This window comes from Rosa chinensis, chromosome 6, assembly GCF_002994745.2.
Source record: "Rosa chinensis cultivar Old Blush chromosome 6, RchiOBHm-V2, whole genome shotgun sequence".
NCBI classification, from domain to species: Eukaryota; Viridiplantae; Streptophyta; class Magnoliopsida; order Rosales; family Rosaceae; genus Rosa; species Rosa chinensis.
In genome coordinates, this window is record NC_037093.1 from 42,276,023 (window position 1) to 42,296,939 (window position 20,917).

Here is a 20,917-nt window from a genome sequence, read left to right on the forward strand (position 1 = left end):
TCCACGATTGTTGGATATGCTGATGCAAGATATCTCTCTGATCCGCATAGAGGTCGCTCTCAAACATGATATGTTTATACTTGTGGAGACACAGCAATTTCATGGAGATCATCTAAGCAAACACTCGTGGAAACTTCCTCTAATCATTCAGAAATAATTGCTTTATATGAGGCTGGCCGGGAATGTTTTTGGTTAAGATCCATGATTCGCCACATTCGAAGCACCTGTGATTTACCTTCAGTAACTGACAAACCAACAGTCATGTATGAAGACAATATTGCTTGTATTGCTCAGATTAAAGAAGGATTCATCAAAGGTGACAAGACTAAGCATATCGCACCAAAGTTCTTTCACACTCATGAGCTTCAAAAGAATCAAGAAATTGCAGTGAAGCAAATTAGATCCGACGAAAACTTGGCTGATTTATTCACCAAATCTCTACCTAAGTGCACTTTCCAGAAGTTAGTGGAAAGGATCGGATTGAGACGACTCTCGAAGCTATCAAGCGACGCATGCAAAGATCAGGGGGAGATTGCAATTAGGGGGAGCATCAAGAAATATGCTACCTAGGACATATGCTCGTTGTGCTCTTTTTGTCCTTCGACCAGGGTTATTTTTATCCCACTGGGTTTTTGTTACTTGGCAAGATTTTTAACAAAGCAACAATAAGCGCGTCCAATGCCATCATCAATTGGTGGACATCCAAGGAGGAGTGTTGTAAATATTATTTCTTATGTGGCTGTCCACGTTATTAGTTAGGGACCTACATGTAATATATCAATAGTTTAAACACTTATCATGTAAACCCTACCTCTATATAAGGGAGGTCTCTAAGACTGAATAATACACTTCTCTATTTTCCCCTCATCTCTCTTTATACGTTTCTTACTCTCTACAAAGTAAGTCAATACTTTTTAACAATTTAGTCATTATTACCAAATATTTATACCGTTAAACATGAGGGTATTTTAGGTCATTCATCCAAAAAAACAAAATTTCTTCATTTACTTATTTCTTTTATTTATTTATTTATTTTAAGGGTCTTAGACCCAAAGCACCAAAATTGGTCAAACTTATCTCATTTACCCTAGCAATAAATTTTTATTCCCAGTTACCCCGTCCTGCGCCCAGAGCCCAGGTCGCCTAGCTCAATCGACTAGGTGAAAATCCAAATGGCTTTGAGGCACCTAGCGCCTAGCACCTAGGCGGCCTCCTAGGGCATTTTTTAGAACCATGATTGGGGGGTAATAAACGTTTATTGCCTCTCTATTTGGGGGGCAATAGATGTCTATTGGGGGTAATAAAGCTTTTCGGTGAGGTTTTCAAGAAATGTCCAGTGGGTGGAGGCCGGTGTCTAGATTCCACCGGATTTTAGCTGTCGGTGACCGAGGTCCAATGAACTCTCTCTCTCTCTCTCTCTCTCTCTCTCTCTCTCTCTCACTCATAGTACTAAAGGGGTGAGGGTAAAATGGTATTAAAAAACAAAAACAAAAAAATCTTAATGGGATATTAGGGAAGACCTCCTTAAAATGTTTTTTTTTTTTTAACCAAGGTGTCTCATGGACATATCATTAATAAAAGAGGGTAAGGCCAGAATAACCATTACATATCCTTCAGCTACCATCTACAAATAGGCAAGAAGTTGTGATGCAAACAAACACTACATTGATACATAGGCTAGGATCATTCATTAAACAAACTCATGCTCACTTATTAAAAGTAAGCCTATTCAACTATGAAACAAAACATAGTAAAATAGGCAAAGTCATAATAGAAAAGTTAAATCTTTGCCTTGCTCGTAGCATTAGGGCTAGAAGGCTTTCCAGAGTAGAGCAGACTCATTACTTCCTCAGCAGGTATTGTCTTGGATTTGGATGAATTCTTATTCTTTGAGCCCAAGGGACGTCCCCTCTTCTTTTTTGCAGCCACCGGTACCCGTTCCTCTACCACCTTGGGCTCTTTCGGCATCATCACCTCCATGGGAACAAGCATGCCTCCCGGAGTTTCAACAAGCCCAAGGGATTTAGCTGTAAATTTGGTAGGAAACTCACGAACTCTAACCTTCTTTGGCACAATGTCCTTTGCCAACCCATCCATATTCATGTTAACAAAGAATTTTGGTTTCTTTGGAGAGGAGAAAGGGGATGTCGGTCTGCTTCGCTTAAGATCCTTTGTATTCTCATCAAAGGGGATCAGAGCAAGAGAAGCCTCACTGCTAGAAGAGGTGCCATCAGTCCCATGATTTCTAATAACCACCGGCTTGCGTGGTTTGGTACCTTCAGTCGACCCAAAGAGGTTACGCACTATGGAAAGCAAGATCAGAGTTTGAATGACTGTGAACTTGAAAGCTCCATTCACAAACCTATTGTCAGCAAATCCCATGAATGAGTTTGGAATTTGCAGCCTCTGTGCTTCCCCATTATCCTTCTTGTCGGGTGACATCGCGTGGCAAAACCCTTGAGCCTGATATATAAGATTGCATTTGCGACACTTACCAATCAAATTCTCATAATAGAATGAGATTTCTTCCACAACCCCCTCAGCAAGTTTGAGGGTTTTCTTAGGAAAGAAGGGTTTGGAGATTTCACGACTTACATGGACGCGAACCTTACCGGTGCAGCTTCTGATCGATCTCTTGGTCTGTACCTGCAATGGAAGCCACATTCTTGATCATCCTTGTATTCTCCAAGGCCGATGGAATGTTACTGATGCGAACCCAGAAGAAAAGTGATTCCATCTGAACAGAAAGCAGCGAGGCAAGACCATCATAGGTTTGCATCACCACCAGCGATCTATTAAAGTACCACGGTCCTCCTTTCAGGACCTTATTCCGTTCTTTGCGCAGGTCAAAAGTGAAGACAAATCTTTTTGGTTTTCGATCTTGCACCTTGAAGCCACCATCAAGGACCCAAACACGCCGGAAATGGCGTTGCAGGTCTGGGGCGCTAACTTTTTTCGTTGTCAGGGGACGGGCGAGCAAGAAAGATTGTGTTCCACGTTGAATTTTTCCTCCCTCCAGATGAGAGATGTCTACCACGTCAGATCGCGCCAGGGCGAGAGACGCAGCGAAGTTTGCCGTAACCTCATCAATGGAAGCCATGTAGTAGTACAGATTGCCAAAGAAGGCGTTAGGGTTTTGTTTCGTGCTTTGGGAGCGGCCCTCCTTAGAGTGTTTTGGGTAAGAGAGAATTAAAAAAACTTAGGTAAGTGGGAAAAAAAATCTCTAGAAATGGGGTAAATGGACAAAAACCCTTATTTTAATTGTAGATCGAGCATGGTCAACTTTGAAGCTCAATCAAATTGAGAGTATCTTACAAACAATAAATATGAGCATGGTTGAGAGAGAGGGACAAAGACATAAAGAGCAAAAAAAAATATTTTTGTTCCATCTTGACTAAAATATTCTCCTAATACTACACACACACACGAGTCTTTAACAAATAAAATAGACAGAATAGCTAAAGTGAAAGAGAATTAAGTTATAGTGATACAAATAATATATATTTTTTTTATAAATAATATTTTTTTTAAGTAAGTGTTGAAAATGTGAAATGAGGTAAAGTTATAATTCTGCCTATTTACTAATTACTACGAAAGAAAGTAGAAAATGACAAATTTTAAGAGAGCAAAAGTGTGCAATACCACCTGGTGTATATTAAACCTCAACGCCTCCTATGCTGAGCCAAAATGGGAAGTCTCGGCAGTGCACAGCTATCTTTTTCAGTAGCACTGCCATGGCGCCATCCGCCCCCACAGTCAAAATCCTCACTCCAAATCCAATGCGCTCTGACCAAACAAGGGCAACGCTTCCTGACCAAGCTCGCAGCCAATGCCGGCGACCCATCCGTCGCCAACAAATTGATCTCCAAGTTCCTGTCGAGCTCTCCCAAGTCCACTGCTCTCACCACTCTCTCTTATCTTCTCTCTCCTCACACCACCCACCCTCACCTCTCTTCCCTCGCCCTCCCCGTAAGTCATAATCGAATCCTGTGCACTTTTCCCAATTGGGTTTGTTTTTTACTTTTCAATTCGACTAAGTTTTTGAGTTGGGTTTTTGCAGTTGTACTCGAAAATCACAGAGGCGTCTTGGTTTGAGTGGAATCCAAAGTTGGTAGCTGCCCTGGTTGCGTTGCTTGATAAACAAGGACGACACAGCCAATCAGAAGCTTTAATCTCCGAGACCATTTCGAAATTAGGCGCCAGAGAACGAGAGCTTGCTCAGTTTCATTGCCAATTGGTGGAGTCGCACTCTAAGTTAAGCTCAAAGCGTGGGTTTGATAGGGCCTATACCTACCTCTATCAGCTTCTTCAGAATTCTAGCTCTGTTTATGTAAAACGCCGAGCTTTTGAATCAATGGTTGGTGGTTTGTGTGCCATGGATAGGCCTCGTGAAGCGGACGATTTGATTGAGGAGATGAGAGTTAAGGGACTGAAGGCGTCGGTTTTCGAGTTCAGGTCTGTGGTTTATGGCTATGGAAGGTTGGGAATGTTTGAAGAAATGCTGAAGATTGTGGACCAAATGGAGAAGCAGGGGTTTGGTGATGATACTATTTGCTCTAACATGATTCTTTCATCATATGGAGCTCATAATGAGCTGGCTGCGATGGCAATGTGGCTTCGAAAAATGAAAGGATCGAGTGTTCCTTTCTCGATTAGGACTTACAATTCAGTGTTGAATTCGTGCCCTACGATTATGGCAATGCTGCAGGAACCGAAAGCTGTTCCGTGTTCAGTTGAAGAACTGACTGGGATTTTGGATGGTGATGAGGCTTTGGTGGTTAAAGAGTTGGTTGGATCGGCAGTTGTGGATGAGGCGATGATGTGGGATTCTACAGAGGCCAAGTTGGATTTGCATGGCATGCATTTGGGTTCAGCTTACTTGGTAATGCTAGAATGGTTTGAGGCAATGCGATGCAGGTTTGACTGTGGGGAATATGTGGTTCCAGCAGAGGTTGTCGTTGTTTGCGGATTGGGAAAGCATAGCAGTGTTAGAGGTGAATCCCCGGTTAAAGATCTGGTTAAAGAGATGATGCGTCGAATGGAAAGTCCGATGAGAATTGATAGGAAGAACGTGGGGTGTTTCATTGCCAAGGGAAGAGCTGTGAAGGACTGGTTATGCTAGACTGTTGGATATGATAGAAAATCCATATGAATTCATTCTTATTGACACGAGATTATGATATCGACTCTAAGTCAAAAACATACTGATAACCACGGTAATTTAGGGCCCCTTTGCAAGTGGTTGTTTGCAAGCCTAATGGACTATACGCCTTTTTAAGGGGGAAGTCCAGATTCAAGCTTCTAAGAAATCAGATTTGTGTAATTTAAATTCATTTCGGCTACAAAACTTGGACATTGAGCTGGCTTGTACCTCCCTCAAATGTTTAACACAGCTGATATTAATACAGTTGTGCCATGTATATACAATGAAATCCTAGAAGCATACAAAGTTAACATCTATATTTTCTAAGAGACCAAATAGGCAGAGCCTATACTATTTTTGAATCCCTGCGCCCGCTTGAAATTGTTGCTCAGCATACAAACTGTCGCATTGAGGAAATGAGACAGCACATTGTTGATATTCAAGGAAGAAGGTTTACAGCCTCAGGCCTACTTTGATATCGAAGGACACTATACTATTACTCAAGCACTACACTGTCTACTAAGGTCTGGGATTCTTGAGTTAATCCTTGCCATTTGGATCCAGCCAGTAGCCTGCACGAAGATTACAAAAGGACATTTTCATCACCAAAGATCATAGCAGAAGATATGTCAAAAATTAATTTCCTGACAATAGATCTCTCAGACCTTCCAGAATCCTATAACACAACCACAGGAGAATGAAATTGAAACCATAGTTACAGGTTATCATAGCAAAACTGACATCATTGATATGACTAGAGCAATCCAAAAGTACAGGTCATGACATTGGGTAGCAAACTGAAAAACCAAAAAAAATAAAGTTTGCATTGAGTGGAGAAAACCGTGATCCACAAGACATAACAAACTCCGCCAATATGATGTTAGATAATTGTTAAAATAAAACAATTTATCAGCTGTTTATCTCAAGTCCCCGAAAACTAATGATAGTATTTCCCACTATTTCATATTTAAAGCAAGTATCAATGTAGATAAAAGATATCTGGTTGTTTTACTACAAGCCTTGCATAAACATGGAAAGTTTTCTATTTGTGCAGGACATCCTAATCCCATGCTTTACATTATGATAACATCCACTAATGAATTATTCCGTATCAAAAGCTTGTCAACAACAAATCAAGATCAACCCTAATTCCTCCATTGAATGTACTTTAGGCGAAAAGTCCACATGTTGGTCTAAAATATTTCAGGTTAAACACAATAGGGGGAGAAAAGAAAAAACACACAACATGAACTACTTTCTTCACATTTTCGTATCAATAATTAGCATAGGAATTAATAAAGGGCTTCGTATCAATAATTTTTAATTCATATCAATAAAGGGCTTTTCAGTTGATGAAGACATAATAGAGCATACCTGAACCAAATTCAGTACAAGACTGACTTCTGAAAAATCCTTGAAGCCAAACACCATATCAGAATTGTTGCTGGGTTTTTTGTGAGGCTGTTTCAGGAAATACTTGATGCCCCTAGTACCTGACCTTTGAGAGATAAAGGCAAAATTTGTGTTGATTCAACTCTAGGACAGGACAAATTCACAATGAGATTATATCAAAACCATGGCATCCACCAGATATACATCTTTCCGAGATTTTTGTGGGAGACTGCTTCAGCAATTAATCGACGAGCCTGACCTTCTACAGCCAAGGGCAAAGATGGTGCTGCTCCGACACCGACAACTACTCCTTGCAATCTTGCCTCAATGTTACTGATGGCTAGCTGCGATGTTCATAAAAAATTAAAAATTAAAAAAAAATATTTAAAAAAACACTGTTTAGCGGTTTCATCAAAACAAACACACCAGACCACCTTAAAATTAAAAAATTTCAGGAAGGACAAGGGGGCTTAGTTCCAAACTTTCTACACAGAGAGAATATGAGACCTAGGTCCCTAGCTCAATTCAATATTAATGCTAGTACAACTTATCCATTATTTCTAAACATAGAATGCATTAGCATCGGTACTTCTAATATAGAATCCCAACCTTTCAAATACCTTATTCATAAGGAACAAGTTTGTTATTTTGTAAGAAGATTAATGAAACGTATGAATTTCATATCAGAGTTCAACACAAGTGGCTTCCGAAAACACCAGCAGCCTACAAAAATTATTAATTGCTTCTCCAACACAACTTATTAAAATGTTATTAGATGCATGAAATGTTATCTTTGAGAGATCAAGAAATATGACGTTAGGAAAATTTTCCCTGAGAAAGTCTCAATTTGCTTCAATTATTATTTTGATAAGACAAATTGCTTCAATTTGGAAATAATCAATGACATTTTTACCTTCATATTCTAAAACATAGTAGTGAAGGTAAGACAGTCAAAACAATGATAAAGAGATAGTCCGAACCTGTGCGTGTGGATTCTGAACTTCTACTCTACTAGATTTGTGTGATTTTGTCCATTCTACAAGAGGATCATGGACAAAAGTCTCAAGAACACTCATCAATGTCTCCCGATGCATCCTAAGTACTGAAAGTGTGATTTCACAGATCCTCAAAAAGATTCCCTCATAACCAGTGATGCCCAAGCCATCAATCATATTCTGCCAGTTCCATAACAGTCTCCATGAAAATTAAATACCATGTAGTAAAGGAAAAGAATGTAATAACTGGGTATGATTTATAACGATCCGTAGCTCATAAAGTATTAATTGAACTCACATTAGAATACTCTACTTCATAGAAAGACATGCATATCATATAATTTTGAAAATCCTTTTTTTATCCATTTGCTTCTCTCACCTGAGTCAATCTGAAAGGCACCAGTTCAGGCTTCTCCAACTGCAAGCCTTTATCGAATAAGCAACTGAAATCAACATGAACACAATCACCTGTTGTAGAATCAAAAAGAATGTTTTCCCCGTGTCGGTCACCAAGCCCCACAATATGTCCAACCATGGACCAAACTGCAGTAGTGTGTGCATAAGCAATCCGTGCCCTAAACCAAGCAGCTGGCTCAGAAAAAGTGGTCAGGAACCACTTGTGGAAAACTGGAGGGAACATTGGAAGAATTTTGTCCTTCAACATCTCATCTTCTGGTATTTTACCCTTGCATTGATCATATAAGCGCTTGATCTTTGAATTTGTATCAATACCAAAGTTTCCGCAGTTCATATATATGTCTTGAAGTATATGCCGAAGTCCACGTGTGTGGGGCACCCATTCTATCATGCCACAATCCTCTGTCAAAGGAATTACTGCAAAGGTGCGAATGTAGAGCTTCCTCCGACGGCTTGCTGGGTATTTAGACAACAAACGGTTTATCATTGCCGTGAACTCCATCATCCGGGCATCTTTCCTGAGGTCATCCTTGGGTTTGCAGAGGAACGGACGTTCAATGCCGTCGCTGCCCAATAGAACAATCTAAAATGCCAAAAGAGAAAAGAATTAAATATTAGAAAGATGATGTGCCATGTAGCATCAACAATCAGACATTTACAGGATATGAACAAGACAAGAGAGCAACAACTCAGATAACTCCCTCAAACTCTCCTCCAAGTTTATAATTTTGGGCTTCACCCCAAGCTAATTTCAGATACAAATGGAGTCATAAATTGACCAGTCACATCTATTTCCAGGTAATCATTAGTGAGAATTGCTATTCTAATATCAACTTCGGAAAACATGGGGGATTTCATCACTAGTTAATGATTAAAACAGTCATTCCATATACATTAAGGAGGAAAAACCAACATAAGTAATTTGTTAATATGATCCATCCTGGGTTACGGCATGCCACAGGTTAACATAAGATAACTGTGGACACAACCTTATGATAGGATATAAGTTCAGAAAATGTTAGGTGACTTGAAAATCCAGTAGAACTTACTTTCTTAGGTCGCTGAAGGGAAGAAAGAATCTCAGCCTCATCACGTATTCCTGATATTGTAGGAAGATCAGTCGCAGAAAAGATATCAGACTTAAGTGAGTCAGTGAGCTTCCCATCGTATGTCGGTAGGCTAACAGTTAGAGATTGCTGAATTGGCATGATAATTCCCAGCGGCATCATCCTCTTTAAGAGACTAAATTCAGTAGAGACATTGATTGTTTTCGCCTTTGTCTGACAAGCATGGAAGCACAACTTGATAAAATGATCAATCAGACTGGCAAACTGAGCAAACAAATTGCTTCCACCAGTTCCTTGGCTGAACCCTTTCCGTGCCTCCTGTAGAATTTCAGCAGCTGCATCCCTCCTGGATGGAACAGTGGATTTTGAAACCGCTGCCATAATCCACAGGGCTTGTTGTGGGTATTGCCGGAGAACTGATGTGATGATGCTTTTGACCAATCGAACTACTTCCTCATTCTGGTGGCAGATTCTTGAAACCAACTGTGGCAGTACTGTTAGCCACTGATATGTTGGCAAGTCCTTCAAACACCCTCGCATGCATCTCATCACCTGCCAATATAAGAATAAGAGAACATAAAAAGGAATAATAGAATGAACGAAGCAGACATTAATTAGCAAAAAACTAAAGTTCAGCTTCAACATATGAGTTACCATCATGTGGACATTTTTGAGATCCTTATTGGATGATGTGCCACTCCTTTCATACATAGTCCCAAAGTCAAACCATAGGGTTAACAACCTTGGAAGTGCCTGAAAGAGATTCTTGTGGCCCCGATGAAGCCCTTTTGCATAGAATATCAGTATGTCAGGCACATATGCCCACCAAGCCTTCTCTGTATTTAAATTTGAAGAACCAACAATAGCACTATTTGATGGTAATTTCCTAGGACCCAGTTCAAGATTTTCTTCCTGACGCTTCCTGGCATCAGCTAGTACTTCCTCATAATATTTAGCCATGTAAAAATATCCTTTCTCCCACTTGGGCTGCAGTTCCCTCACCCTGCTATATAGACTTATGACATCTTCTTTCTGCTTCTGCCCAGTGTAATGGATCCACCTAGAATAGAGGAGAAGTGTCTTTGCAATATCTCGATTTTCATTCCAAGCTTGAGTATTATTAACTAAAGGGGGCAGGTTTGGCGGAACCAGTGAAAGACTGGTAATTGATGCAATTGCATTGGAGCCTACAATCCCTTCAGGCATGTTCAAGAGACACTGTTGCAACTGTGCAATTGCACCATCAGATCGCCTGGTGCTCCAGAGAAGTTTAGCCTTCTCCATGTGAACGTTAGGTGCATTGGTAGCTTGGGCTTCTAGAATAGCCTGATTTGCTGTCTCATAATGACCAGCCATGCGACAGAGCTTTGCATATTGAAGCCAGCAGTTCCCAACTTGAGCCTCAAGACCACTGTTAGCAAAAACCAATCTTCGGAAAGCCAAAAGTGGCTCTCTTGCCCAGAGTGATGGCTGAGTAAATCTGAGACGGTTTTCCCAGTTCTCCCTCACTTTTGAGAATTTAGGATCATCAAATGCAAACGATTTCTCCAAGAAAGAAGCATCACCAAGAAGAGTATAAAAATCCTCAAGCTCTCGTAGCAGGTGAAGTTTCACGACAAATGGGTAAGCCCGCACATAAGAATCCATGCCTGCAGCAGAAAGGGGAGCAATTAGAGCTTGCTTGGAGAGGGCAATTTTTTCTTCAACTGAGAACTGATCCTTCTTCATCATTGCCTGCAGAATTTTTGCAACATCCATATCAAATGACGCATTACTTTCAGAACTGCTACAAAGTAAACCTTCTTGATCAGCTCCACTAAGGTACTCATCCATCAAATCCCACCTGCCAAGTCTCCATGCTGCCTGCACACCTTGCATGCACCATGTTTTCTTGTATTGGGGAATCCTACACATTAAACCATCCACATGAGTCACCATAGCCTGAAGGTGACACATGTTTAATAAACAGTTAAGCACATCAGACTGCTTTTGAACTGATGTTGGTTCCATCTGCAAAGCTTGTTCACAAGAAGTTAAAACCTCTGCCCAGTTCCCGGCTTTTTTGTTTATCAAGAGCTGGTCTTGTAATTCCAAAGATTTACGTAAAAATGCAAATCCAGAAAGACCATCAGGCTCATCCAGGCAGCTGTATATTTCCATCAGATATGAAACATCTGCGTCATCAAATGAACCACTTCGCTCAGATGCAGGGTTGAAAGAACCTGACTTTCCCCTCACGTACAACTCAAAATACATGAAGGATCTTGCATAAGCCTGACACCTGAAGGAGGCCCTGGCAAGGGTCTCCTTTGGAACTGCAGACAAGAGTTTTGAAACATGTTCACACTGTAGACGAAGTTGGTCCTGATTGGTAGTATTCTGAGTTTGATGCCTGGTCTTGGATATTTGTTGCTTAGAAGCTAATAATTGAAAAGAACGGAATAGTTCTTGTCTAACGTCATCCACCCATTGACCAAGATTATCAAGGAGAATGAACACAGCTTGAACACAAACTTCATTTTTCCGACCATTGACACCATGCACTGCATCCTCACTGTTATGAGATGCAGCAACATCAAGAACATATAGGATTTCTTCTGTTATGCCATAGCGTGCCTCCTCTGTGCCATGACAGACAGCATTAAGAACTAAATATGGAAGCAGATAAATTGCTGTTTGCATATCCTGGCGCACTATACCTCGACAAGCATTGAAAATTCTTGCACGAGAACCAGTAGCATGTGCAGTCAGCTTTCTTATCCAGAAGAATATCCATCTTCTGAATGACATAGATGGACGGTAAATTGGGCCAACAAATACAGGATCAGCAACATTAGGAAGTTGAAATCTAGAGGACAAATAAGGGGCAATTATTTCTTTCACATAATTGGAGAACCGGTCCCATAATCTCTGACCCCTTCTAGTCATCTCATTTGTACCATCAGTAGTCATCATTCCAGAAGCAGAACCCATCAGAGGCTCTTTGTCCTTTGGAGCCAACATAGAAGCAGCAGCATTCTCATGTAATGAGGCCTCACAACCAGCAATCTTTAGCAGTTCCTGTATGGCCACTACAGCTGAATCTTGAATTATAGTGTCAGGTGCAGCTCTAAAGGCCCGTGCAAGTTGCTTTTGAATCAACTCATAGATAAGGTCATCATCAGAGCATTCAATTTTAAAGCGTTGGCATGAAAAGGCCTTCACTTTAGCAGGGTCAACTGCACCCAGGGCCCCAAGGCAGTCAGCACACACCAACTTTAGCCGCTGTCCAACCGCTCTCCTTGATTCTTCAGCACATCCTTTAAGTAGAGATCTGATTAAAGAGCTCAAAATTTCCATATCCGCACCACCTTCAGCAGTTATTAGAGATGTAACCCCTTCCCGTTCCAGGTTCAGCAACTTTTTCAACTCACACACAACCATGTATCTCACATTTAAGCTGTCATGATTCAGACCATCAACAACATCCCGCAATCGATCCCTCAAAGTCATTGACCCTCTAGCTTCTTGTATAGCCTTGTTCACTTTTATTAAGGCTGGAATACTGGGCAATGGAGGGAACTCACGAATATGCTGCTTTAGAATATCCCTGTTATTTAGCACAAGTTCTTCTAAAATTTTTACCACTTTATCCAGATGTACTGGACTTTCTTCATCTCTCTCAAGAAAGGGAATAAGAGCAGCAAAAACTTGTGAAATTACATGTTTAGTGCTAGCCGGTGATACCTTCACCAGCTGCACAATGAAAAAATGCAACACTGAGAGACCCTCACTCTGGAGGATGTCTTTATCAATAGCATGCATGAGAAGAACCATTAGTTTAGGCACATAAGTACTAAGATGACAACCCATCATTTTAATAAGCATCTCAATTCGTTGCAAGGCTTGTTTCTGCAATGAAAATTCTTCTGCATGCAGCATCTTTCTATCGATACTGTTAAGAAGGTGGGCAAAATGATTCCTCAAAAAGTTTGGTAGATCTTCACCTTCATCCAAAACTCTAGCAACCTCTTTTATCGTCTCAGGTACTCTTGCTAACCTGTAAGCAGACATGAAATGTCAATACTTTGGTAGGATCTGTTGCAGCACAGCAAAACACACATATAACATACAAGCCACATACATAATTTCACAGGTGGGCAACCTGAAGAAATAAAAACATAATAGGTACCAAAAGGAATTGCGTAGTGGATATCCACTCAGAGAAGCAACTAAAACATATGGAAAAGGTGCACCTCAAGCCCAGGTGGCAAGTAGAGCTTCATACCTTCCGCTTATCTCATCTGAATCACCTCCATCCAGAAAGCATATGAGTTCATCTAAAAGATTATTTAATGCAGCAGCAAAGATTTCTCTTTTGTTAGAACTGATTTGTGTATGGTAAAACTGTACAGCAGCATCTAATTCTCGCACATCTGGTTGATGGAGAGCAAAAGCTAGCACTTTTGGCACCCATAGAACTATAAGACCTGCAACATCGGTGTTTAACCACTTAGCCAGTTCATATAAGGTGTCAACTGCTTGATCATCATCCTGCTGAGACACTACAAGCTTCGGAAGAACTACAGGAACCATTTTCTTGACAAGTTCTTCTATTTCAATACCAAGAACTGATTCTGCAAACTCTTGGACCATAGTCGGACGGCTAGAGAGGCTCGAAGACAGATAGTCAAATAGCTCATTTCGAACATGAACAACTTTCAGAAGGATTACTTGGAAACCTCCTTTAAGATGAAAACAGCAAGCTTTGTGTATCAACTTCGCTGCAATCATTCTCACTGTCGTGTGTGGATTATCAAGTTGACCAACCAACAAAAGAAGGGAAAACAAGAATAATTGACTCTGAATATCAACTGCAATCATTATTTCAGCTGTTGATTCCAAAAGAGTCTCAATGATTTGGAGTTCTTCAGTTTCTGAAAAGGAGCTGTTGATTATGTTCAAAAACCCTTCTTCTCTACCATTACTTGACATGCCCTCATCAGGAAATAAGCAACTCAAAATTGAATCCTCAACGAATGAACTAATCTGAGTGCAGAATGCTTCTCTTATAGCCTTCTTGGTATTAATGAGTAGATATTTAACACATTTAATCCATTCAAATCTTGACTCCAACAGATTCTCTATGCCCCCATGTACAAGAACTCGGCGGATATTTTTCACACAAGCCACCTGAATCTCTTCAGATGACTCATCATTAAGAAGCTGAAAATATATAGACTGAAGATGGAGAAAATTACAGTCCAATTCTCTAGGCTTGTCAGGTAGATTTATGATATTTGAATATGACTCAGTATTGTGTTGAACACTTCGGTCACACTTTGAACACCAGAATCCTTGCAGTAAATAATCCACTGTTTGACTGTGTCTCTCACTTTTCATTTTTAAAAATAGTTTACACTGACTTCTATTTATGTCATCTCCATTGCTATGAGATCCGTAAAGACATGACAAAAAACCAAGAGAAAAGGGAATGATATTCTTAACCTTCTCACTTCTCTGTCGCCCTAAGAGCCTGCAAGTGTGAGGGACAAAACGACTCAATGGAAGTTTTTATTATTTCATGAACATAGAGCACAGTTCAATTTTAGTACTCAAGAATATTACGCTAAGTATGGTGCAAACCAAAACCACAAATGCATCAACTATCATTACCATCTGCTACTGCCCCAAGAAGTTAATTTAAAAAGTTAAGAAAATGCAATTTTTGTACGAGTTAAGAGAAGATTAAAAAAAATTTTTAAATATAATAAGTAAATAAATAATCCAAGTTTCCCTCCATGTGGCCAGCCATGACAACTCCTTTGGAGTCATGATATAATTTTTCCTAATAGAAAAGAAGTTTCAGAGCTTTTATTAGTTTTGTAAATTAATCCTTCTTAGAAGATCCCTTTTCAATTACAAGTGCTACCAATACACTCATAAAAAGAAAATATTAATCACAAGTGCTACCAACAACATATCTAATATTCATAAAATAACTCGGTTTAAAGTGTTTTCTTACTCAAGCCTTCTGAATATGTGAGAAAGTCCACTGAGGCCAGACCACATGACAATCACGGGCATAGAAGTTATAGCTTCAATTATAACTTCGTCACATTCATCATTGAGACTCAAATCCAATACTTCAAGTTGAGTTTCAATTCTTGTGCAATGACCAAGTTTGCATGCAACTTGAACTGAGATGCATTTTGTTTTCCACAATTGATGGCAGTCAGTAACTACATGAGAATGGGTCCATGGAAGCTTTAGAAGGACATGTATAAGATCAGCATCGACAAGCGTACTGTCCATACACTTCATGATTAAGCAATCTGCATAAGAATCAAAAGAAATACTTTACATACGAAGAAGGTTAAAGGAATTTTGTTTGCTAATTACATATGACTAACATACATAGCTGTCTATATAGGACACAAAGATCAAAAATCTGCTCTGAAGCTTAGCCTCAAACTAACCCAATCAAGCAATCAGAACAAGATTGGAGCTAAATATACCTGATTTCTAAAGAAATAAGAATCAGTCTATATTAGCGAATTGTAAATTTGAATAGCAATATATGCATAAAACTCCAGTATTCAACAGCCAAACTTCCAGAAAATGCATTAATAACAAAAGAGCAGTCTCAAGAAAATAAAAGGCAATAAATAGCATAAAAAAGAAGAAAGAAAAATATTCATTCCCTTCGCCTGGGAGAGCCATAGAGGGCGTCATAAGAGATTATCAACCTTCTCGATAGAATTTAAGAACCAAAATACAACATATCAGCATCTCAAAGGCAAGATTTTTTTAATCTAAATGAAAGTAGGTCTATCTCCTTACTTTGCAACCGCAACATACAGTGAATTCCTTCCAGGTAGATGGAAATATCAAGTTCAACTGTACTTCCTTGCTTTGCCTACATGATGTAATTCCCATTTAGTGGCAAGTGAAATGAGTAAGTCAATCCACCAATTTAAGCCAGCATACCTGTTGGCATATCCAAGGTATCCATGTATACATCTGATGAAAGATGCATAGTGACAGATTGGTCTCAGGATATCTACAGAACGCAATGCAAAGAATGCTAAGAGCCATTAACGCGAGATCAGGTCTTAAGGAATTAGGACAGACACCAGGAGATTTTAAACATTCAGCAAAAGAAAGGAGTGATTTATGCATCTGATTTGCATAGTCTTCTGTCTCACAAGGAACTATATGAGCACACTGCCATTCCAACTGAATATTAGAATCAGGATTGATGATTTTTTCATCAACCTTTTGGCGTTTAGTGTTGAAAGAATCCACATCCTCAATAGGTCTTTTTTCTCCAACCTGTGAGTTTTCAATTGATTTATCACTTAATGTGGATAAACTCTGGCAGGAATTATCTGTAATTCTTCCTCCAACAAGATCAGGACCAAGTATAGAGAGAGCTACATGTAAGCAATCTATCAATGAAAAGCAGGGATCTGGACATGAAAGTACATATAGGAGAATTTCTGGCCGCCAGATATGAGGGGGGCAAATCTTCGCAATCCGTATGTATGTGTTGCACAATGCAACCTGAAAATAAAATGTTTAGGTCCACGGAACAAATCAATCTTTACATCTGTTAGCAATCAAGGGGGCAAGAATGGCTCACAAGAGTAACCAAGTTGGTCAGAATGAACGAAAAATAGATGGAACATTAATATTAACCTTAAGCTCCTGGCTTTGGGTTCTCCTCATTGAATGAGGAAATACATTGACAAAATGTGCAGCTGTTAGCTTGACTATACCCTCAGGGCAATTAGAGTGCAATGCCTCTAGGCAACCACCCATGGACGAATCATAAACCGTGTTTCTGCAGTGCAATACCAATATAGAGATTAATTAGCAAATAAATTAGATGTAGAGATTTCACTAGACAAGAAAATGAAATGTTCTAGAAAATGTGTTATGCTGCAATGAATAAAAAAAGGTAATAATTGCCTATAAATTTGTTGACTCTTTGAATCATGTTTTATAAACCACACAAAATTTGCAACGTTCATCCGTATCTGATATCTGTCACAGCTTATCATGCCCATTATCTTCAATTACAAGTCTTCACGGATCATAATCATTTTGACCTTAAATTCATTTCTACCCAGTCTAATACTCTAATGCATGATCACGGACTTGGATCCCAAACTACAGAATGCACACTACATATCCATCAAAATTGTGTATAAACCCAACTCTAAGACAAGACTCGTAGTTTGTGATGAAAAAAGAGGTTCTCTGGAAACTCCATAAGACACTCAAAACTACTTAAAATGATGCAGCTGCAATGCATAATTATAGAGAAAGAGCTTATGAAAGCATCCTATAACTATATGAGTATTTGTCTTGTGGGGATGTGGGGATGTGCGAGTATTTCATTGTAATCCAATCACGAAGGTGATAGAATGTAATCAATGTAACCTTCCACAAAAGCCAACCACATACACTAGGGATACAAAAAGATAATGAATAACTGTTATAGGAAGAAAATAGTTGCTTCATCTGGGCATTCCTGGGGCTAAATTGCACTCCACATTCATATTGAACTATACATTTTGAGCATCCAGAGACAGACCTAAATGCAGGAGTCCCCTCTTTGTCCTCGCTTAATATAGATGATATCGACTGGACTATGTTATGATAAGGAATGACGTCACATTTTATCGCAGATCCAACGATGCGTGCAAATTCAAAAAATGCCTTGCATAAAAGTCAAATAGTTAGATATTTGAGTGGCAGTGCTACAGAATTATAAAATAATTCTTGTATCAGCTATTGAAAGCATCAGCATCTTAGATATATTTCTTTCAAGTTTCATCATCATGCATACAAGTGAAATTATATACCACAACGCCAGCATAAAGTAATTGCTACTCACCATGTGCAAATCAGCATCCCCATAACAAAAAAGGGACCATGCAGCCATAACAAATGGCATATTGATGAGTCCATCCACATATAGAGTTCCTTCAGTTAAGCATTTTCCAAGAAGCTTAATCATCCAAGTTGCGAAAGGTTGCCACCTTGCTTTTCCTGTAAGGTTAATCAAGATCCCAGTGCCATCAACAGGTTTGATACTATGTGGGAGATCACCAAGATGTGAAGGATCATCAAAGATTGCATTGAAGGACTCGCAGAAACACTTTAAAGTCACTCTAGTTGATTCTGTAAAACTTGATATGTCTGCAGAGACTGATGCGACACACAAAAGATCTGAATAAAGACAGACATATATTAGCTTTCTTGTATGCGTATGTAGGTCAATCAGGCAAAATTACAGTTCAATTAAGCTTTACATATCTTAAACAATGACAATTATTGAAACTATCCCACAATCGCATCAGTGTAAGCAAATAAACCTCCTTACCTTGAACAACGAGCATGGAATCTACAAAAAACTGACGATATGCATCCTGAGCTCCACTACGAAGTAAGGTTAAAAGCGATCCAAGCGTATCAAATATCACTCGATGCCTAGAACTGAACAAACTGCTATTAGTACAACCCTAACAAAATCCATAGCAATAACCACAATCAGAGAATGAGCTATTTTTTCAATTTTTCCACAGCTTTAAAAAAATCACCAAATGCATTTTCACAGTGAATCAAAAACAATCGGAGCCTGAAAATCAAACAGTGACTGTTTCGAATCCCTTACCGGAACGCCGGCTCTGCAAAGAAAGGCAGAATACGACCGATCATAGGAAGAATCGCGGCAGCCTTGCCATGGTAAAAGACTCCGGGAAAATGCTTCGCCGTGAAACCGATGAACCTCAATATAGCTATCGCTTCTCTCTCATTCGCTGCAACCAAACAAAAAAATTGCGTTCACATTTCCAAGAGAAAATTGACTTGTTGAGCTTGAAATTAGGTTTAGGTTTTAAGAAAGAGGGAGCGTACCGGAGGGAGAGGGGACGACGTGAGCTTGAAGAAGGTTGGGAAGGACGGCGCGGAATCGGATCTCCAAAGCGACGTCGTGTGAGTTGTTAGGAGGAGTGGATGAGGCGGCTGCTATGCGATCTCGGAGCTCGTGGAGTAGGCTACTCAGGTTGGCCATTCTCTCATGCCCTTTCCCTTGCCCTTTCCCGTTCACTCTCTCTGTGTTTCTCTTCCCTCCCAATTTTCGAAGTGAGCTGCAATCTGTCAGTATAAAAAGGTCGAAGCGTACCTTCCACTTCACTGGCCGCGCTTTCCATTGGGCTTGGCCTACTTTTTTCCTCGGGTCTACTTAACCCGGGTTTGAGCCCAAAACCAAACATTTATTTCAAGAGAAAATTAATTTTACCAAAAGACAGACCCACATCATTATATTATACTAGTCTGTAGTCACATGCTCTGCATATGCAATAATTTTTTTCACTAAAAAATTAATATCTGTAAATAGTGTTAGATATCTGCAGATAGTGGGTAGGGGAAGTAAAGGGTAATGCAGATAGTGGGTAGGGGTAGTTATCTGCAGAAGAAATATATATATATATATATATATATATATATTTCTTATTTTTACTTTTATGTTATTTTGTTAATAACATTTATATCCCTAATTTATTAAATATTAATTTAATATAATTTATGGTGTGAGGGTATTTGGGTATTTTCACGTTCACTTTGGCTAACAAAACTTTTTCTCTTAATAATAACTAGACACCAAACACACCCTATGGGTGTGGATAATTATGTGAGAAGTTATTCCACAGAATGTGGAGAAAATTGCTGCAAATATTTTTTTTTTTAATTTCTTTTGTTTTTCTTTTATTTGTGAATTGACCATTTTGTATTTCTCAAATATTTCAATTCAAATGTTTTTTAATATTTGAAGGATATTTTGGTAAAAAATTTCTGTTTTGGCTGACAAACTCTCTTCTCTTAATAATAGTATAGATATAGATACACGTGGTTTCTATTTGTTCATCAAACCATGTATATATAATAATATAATATAATTGATGTGGTTTGACCATTATGCTGAAAATTTTCTCCATGGGCTGTGACACAAGGTAAATGTATAGGGTGCGTTTACTAAACTTGAATGAGATTGGGAAGGATTAAGATTGAAAAAAAAGTGAGGAAAGATGAAATGAGGGTGAAGAATAACCACTCTCATTAGGTGCATACGAACATTTAAAATAAAAATAGGAATGCATGAGGGAGGTATTGATAAAATATGGATATGTATTTCTTTTTTGAGGCCGTGACCACTTACCCAATTTTAGCTCAAAAATTGCCTACTTACTCCACCAAGAGTTTTTTAACCCCACTTACCCAATCTAACAATGTTTGACAGTATTGCCCTCATTTTAATTAACAAATTACACTCATATCTCTCTCTAAGCCACCACGCCCACCACTCCACCGTCGATGTCGGCCTCCACCGCCGCCACTCTGTCCCACCGTCGGACCACCAGAGGATGACGCCATCCAACTCCACGATCCCAACCCCTCTAGGCTTCGCCAGTTTTGTTCGTCAGATGTCCGAGAAACTCTCCACGCCGGAATCGGGTCTGGGCTTCGCCAGTTTTGTTTGTCAGATGTCCGGGAAGCTCCAAGCCAGAATCGAGTCTGGGCTTCGCTTGCAGGTCTCGAACGACGCCAAAACTATGGTCTATTGGGGGGCAATAGACAGATTATTGCCCCCCGATAATTTCTTAACTGTGGTTAATTAATCACTGAAATTAGAGTTTTGATAAGTCTTATGTTGTTTAGAGTTTATTAAAATACAATAATATGTCAATGATAGAAACTAGTGATTTTTAGGGTGGCCTATTGGGAGGCAATAGACAGATTATTGCCCCGCAATAATGTCTTAACTGTGGTTCATTTATTACAGGTCATTTCAACAAAATGCTGCTAGATTCATTAATCAACATAATTAGGTTTATTGGGGAGTCATAAAAAGT

The 20,917-nt window shown here is 39.4% G+C and overlaps 3 protein-coding genes across 4 annotated transcripts; 2 read left to right on the forward strand and 1 right to left on the reverse strand.

The window, feature by feature from the left end:
- Window positions 1-201: 201 nt before the first annotated feature.
- Window positions 202-570, forward strand: LOC112171364. Its single transcript, XM_024308563.1, has one exon. The coding sequence runs from the start codon at window positions 202-204 to the stop codon at window positions 568-570; it is 369 nt and encodes a 122-aa protein (XP_024164331.1).
- Window positions 571-3,660: 3,090 nt separating this feature from the next.
- Window positions 3,661-5,372, forward strand: LOC112169998 (pentatricopeptide repeat-containing protein At2g17033). The gene is made up of 2 exons (XM_024307141.2): window positions 3,661-3,969; window positions 4,061-5,372. Exons 1-2 carry the CDS (start codon window positions 3,688-3,690, stop codon window positions 5,120-5,122), a joined length of 1,344 nt encoding a protein of 447 aa, XP_024162909.1. The 5' UTR covers window positions 3,661-3,687; the 3' UTR covers window positions 5,123-5,372.
- LOC112169997 (serine/threonine-protein kinase ATR) lies at window positions 5,300-19,133 on the reverse strand. Of its 2 annotated transcripts, XM_024307138.2 has the most exons (16): window positions 18,921-19,133; window positions 18,679-18,823; window positions 18,388-18,500; window positions 17,899-18,233; window positions 17,596-17,720; window positions 16,695-16,839; window positions 15,984-16,559; window positions 15,837-15,912; window positions 15,019-15,328; window positions 13,282-14,529; window positions 9,669-13,053; window positions 8,997-9,566; window positions 7,910-8,530; window positions 7,516-7,710; window positions 6,518-6,879; window positions 5,300-5,715 (listed from the first exon to the last, which is right to left on the reverse strand). In XM_024307138.2, the coding sequence occupies exons 1-15, from the start codon at window positions 19,075-19,077 to the stop codon at window positions 6,712-6,714; spliced, it is 8,169 nt and encodes a 2,722-aa protein (XP_024162906.1). In that variant the 5' UTR covers window positions 19,078-19,133; the 3' UTR covers window positions 5,300-5,715; window positions 6,518-6,711. The 2 variants fall into 2 exon arrangements, with proteins under 2 accessions (XP_024162906.1, XP_024162908.1); XM_024307140.2 differs by lacking the exons at window positions 17,596-17,720; window positions 18,388-18,500; window positions 18,679-18,823; window positions 18,921-19,133 and having other exon boundaries at window positions 17,899-18,026.
- Window positions 19,134-20,917: the final 1,784 nt, after the last annotated feature.

Bases quoted from the DNA above. Each gene is read 5' to 3' on its own strand.
- LOC112171364 (XM_024308563.1), top strand. From the start codon at position 202: ATGATTCGCCACATTCGAAGCACCTGTGATTTACCTTCAGTAACTGAC.
- LOC112169998 (XM_024307141.2), top strand. From the start codon at position 3,688: ATGGGAAGTCTCGGCAGTGCACAGCTATCTTTTTCAGTAGCACTGCCA. The intron at 3,970-4,060 runs GTAAGTCATAAT...GGGTTTTTGCAG, and splicing joins TCTCTTCCCTCGCCCTCCCC to TTGTACTCGAAAATCACAGA.
- LOC112169997 (XM_024307138.2), bottom strand. From the start codon at position 19,077: ATGGCCAACCTGAGTAGCCTACTCCACGAGCTCCGAGATCGCATAGCA. The intron at 18,234-18,387 runs GTAAGGAGGTTT...GTCTTTATTCAG, and splicing joins TTCCATGCTCGTTGTTCAAG to ATCTTTTGTGTGTCGCATCA. The intron at 15,913-15,983 runs GTATGCTGGCTT...TACATCATGTAG, and splicing joins TACCTTGGATATGCCAACAG to GCAAAGCAAGGAAGTACAGT.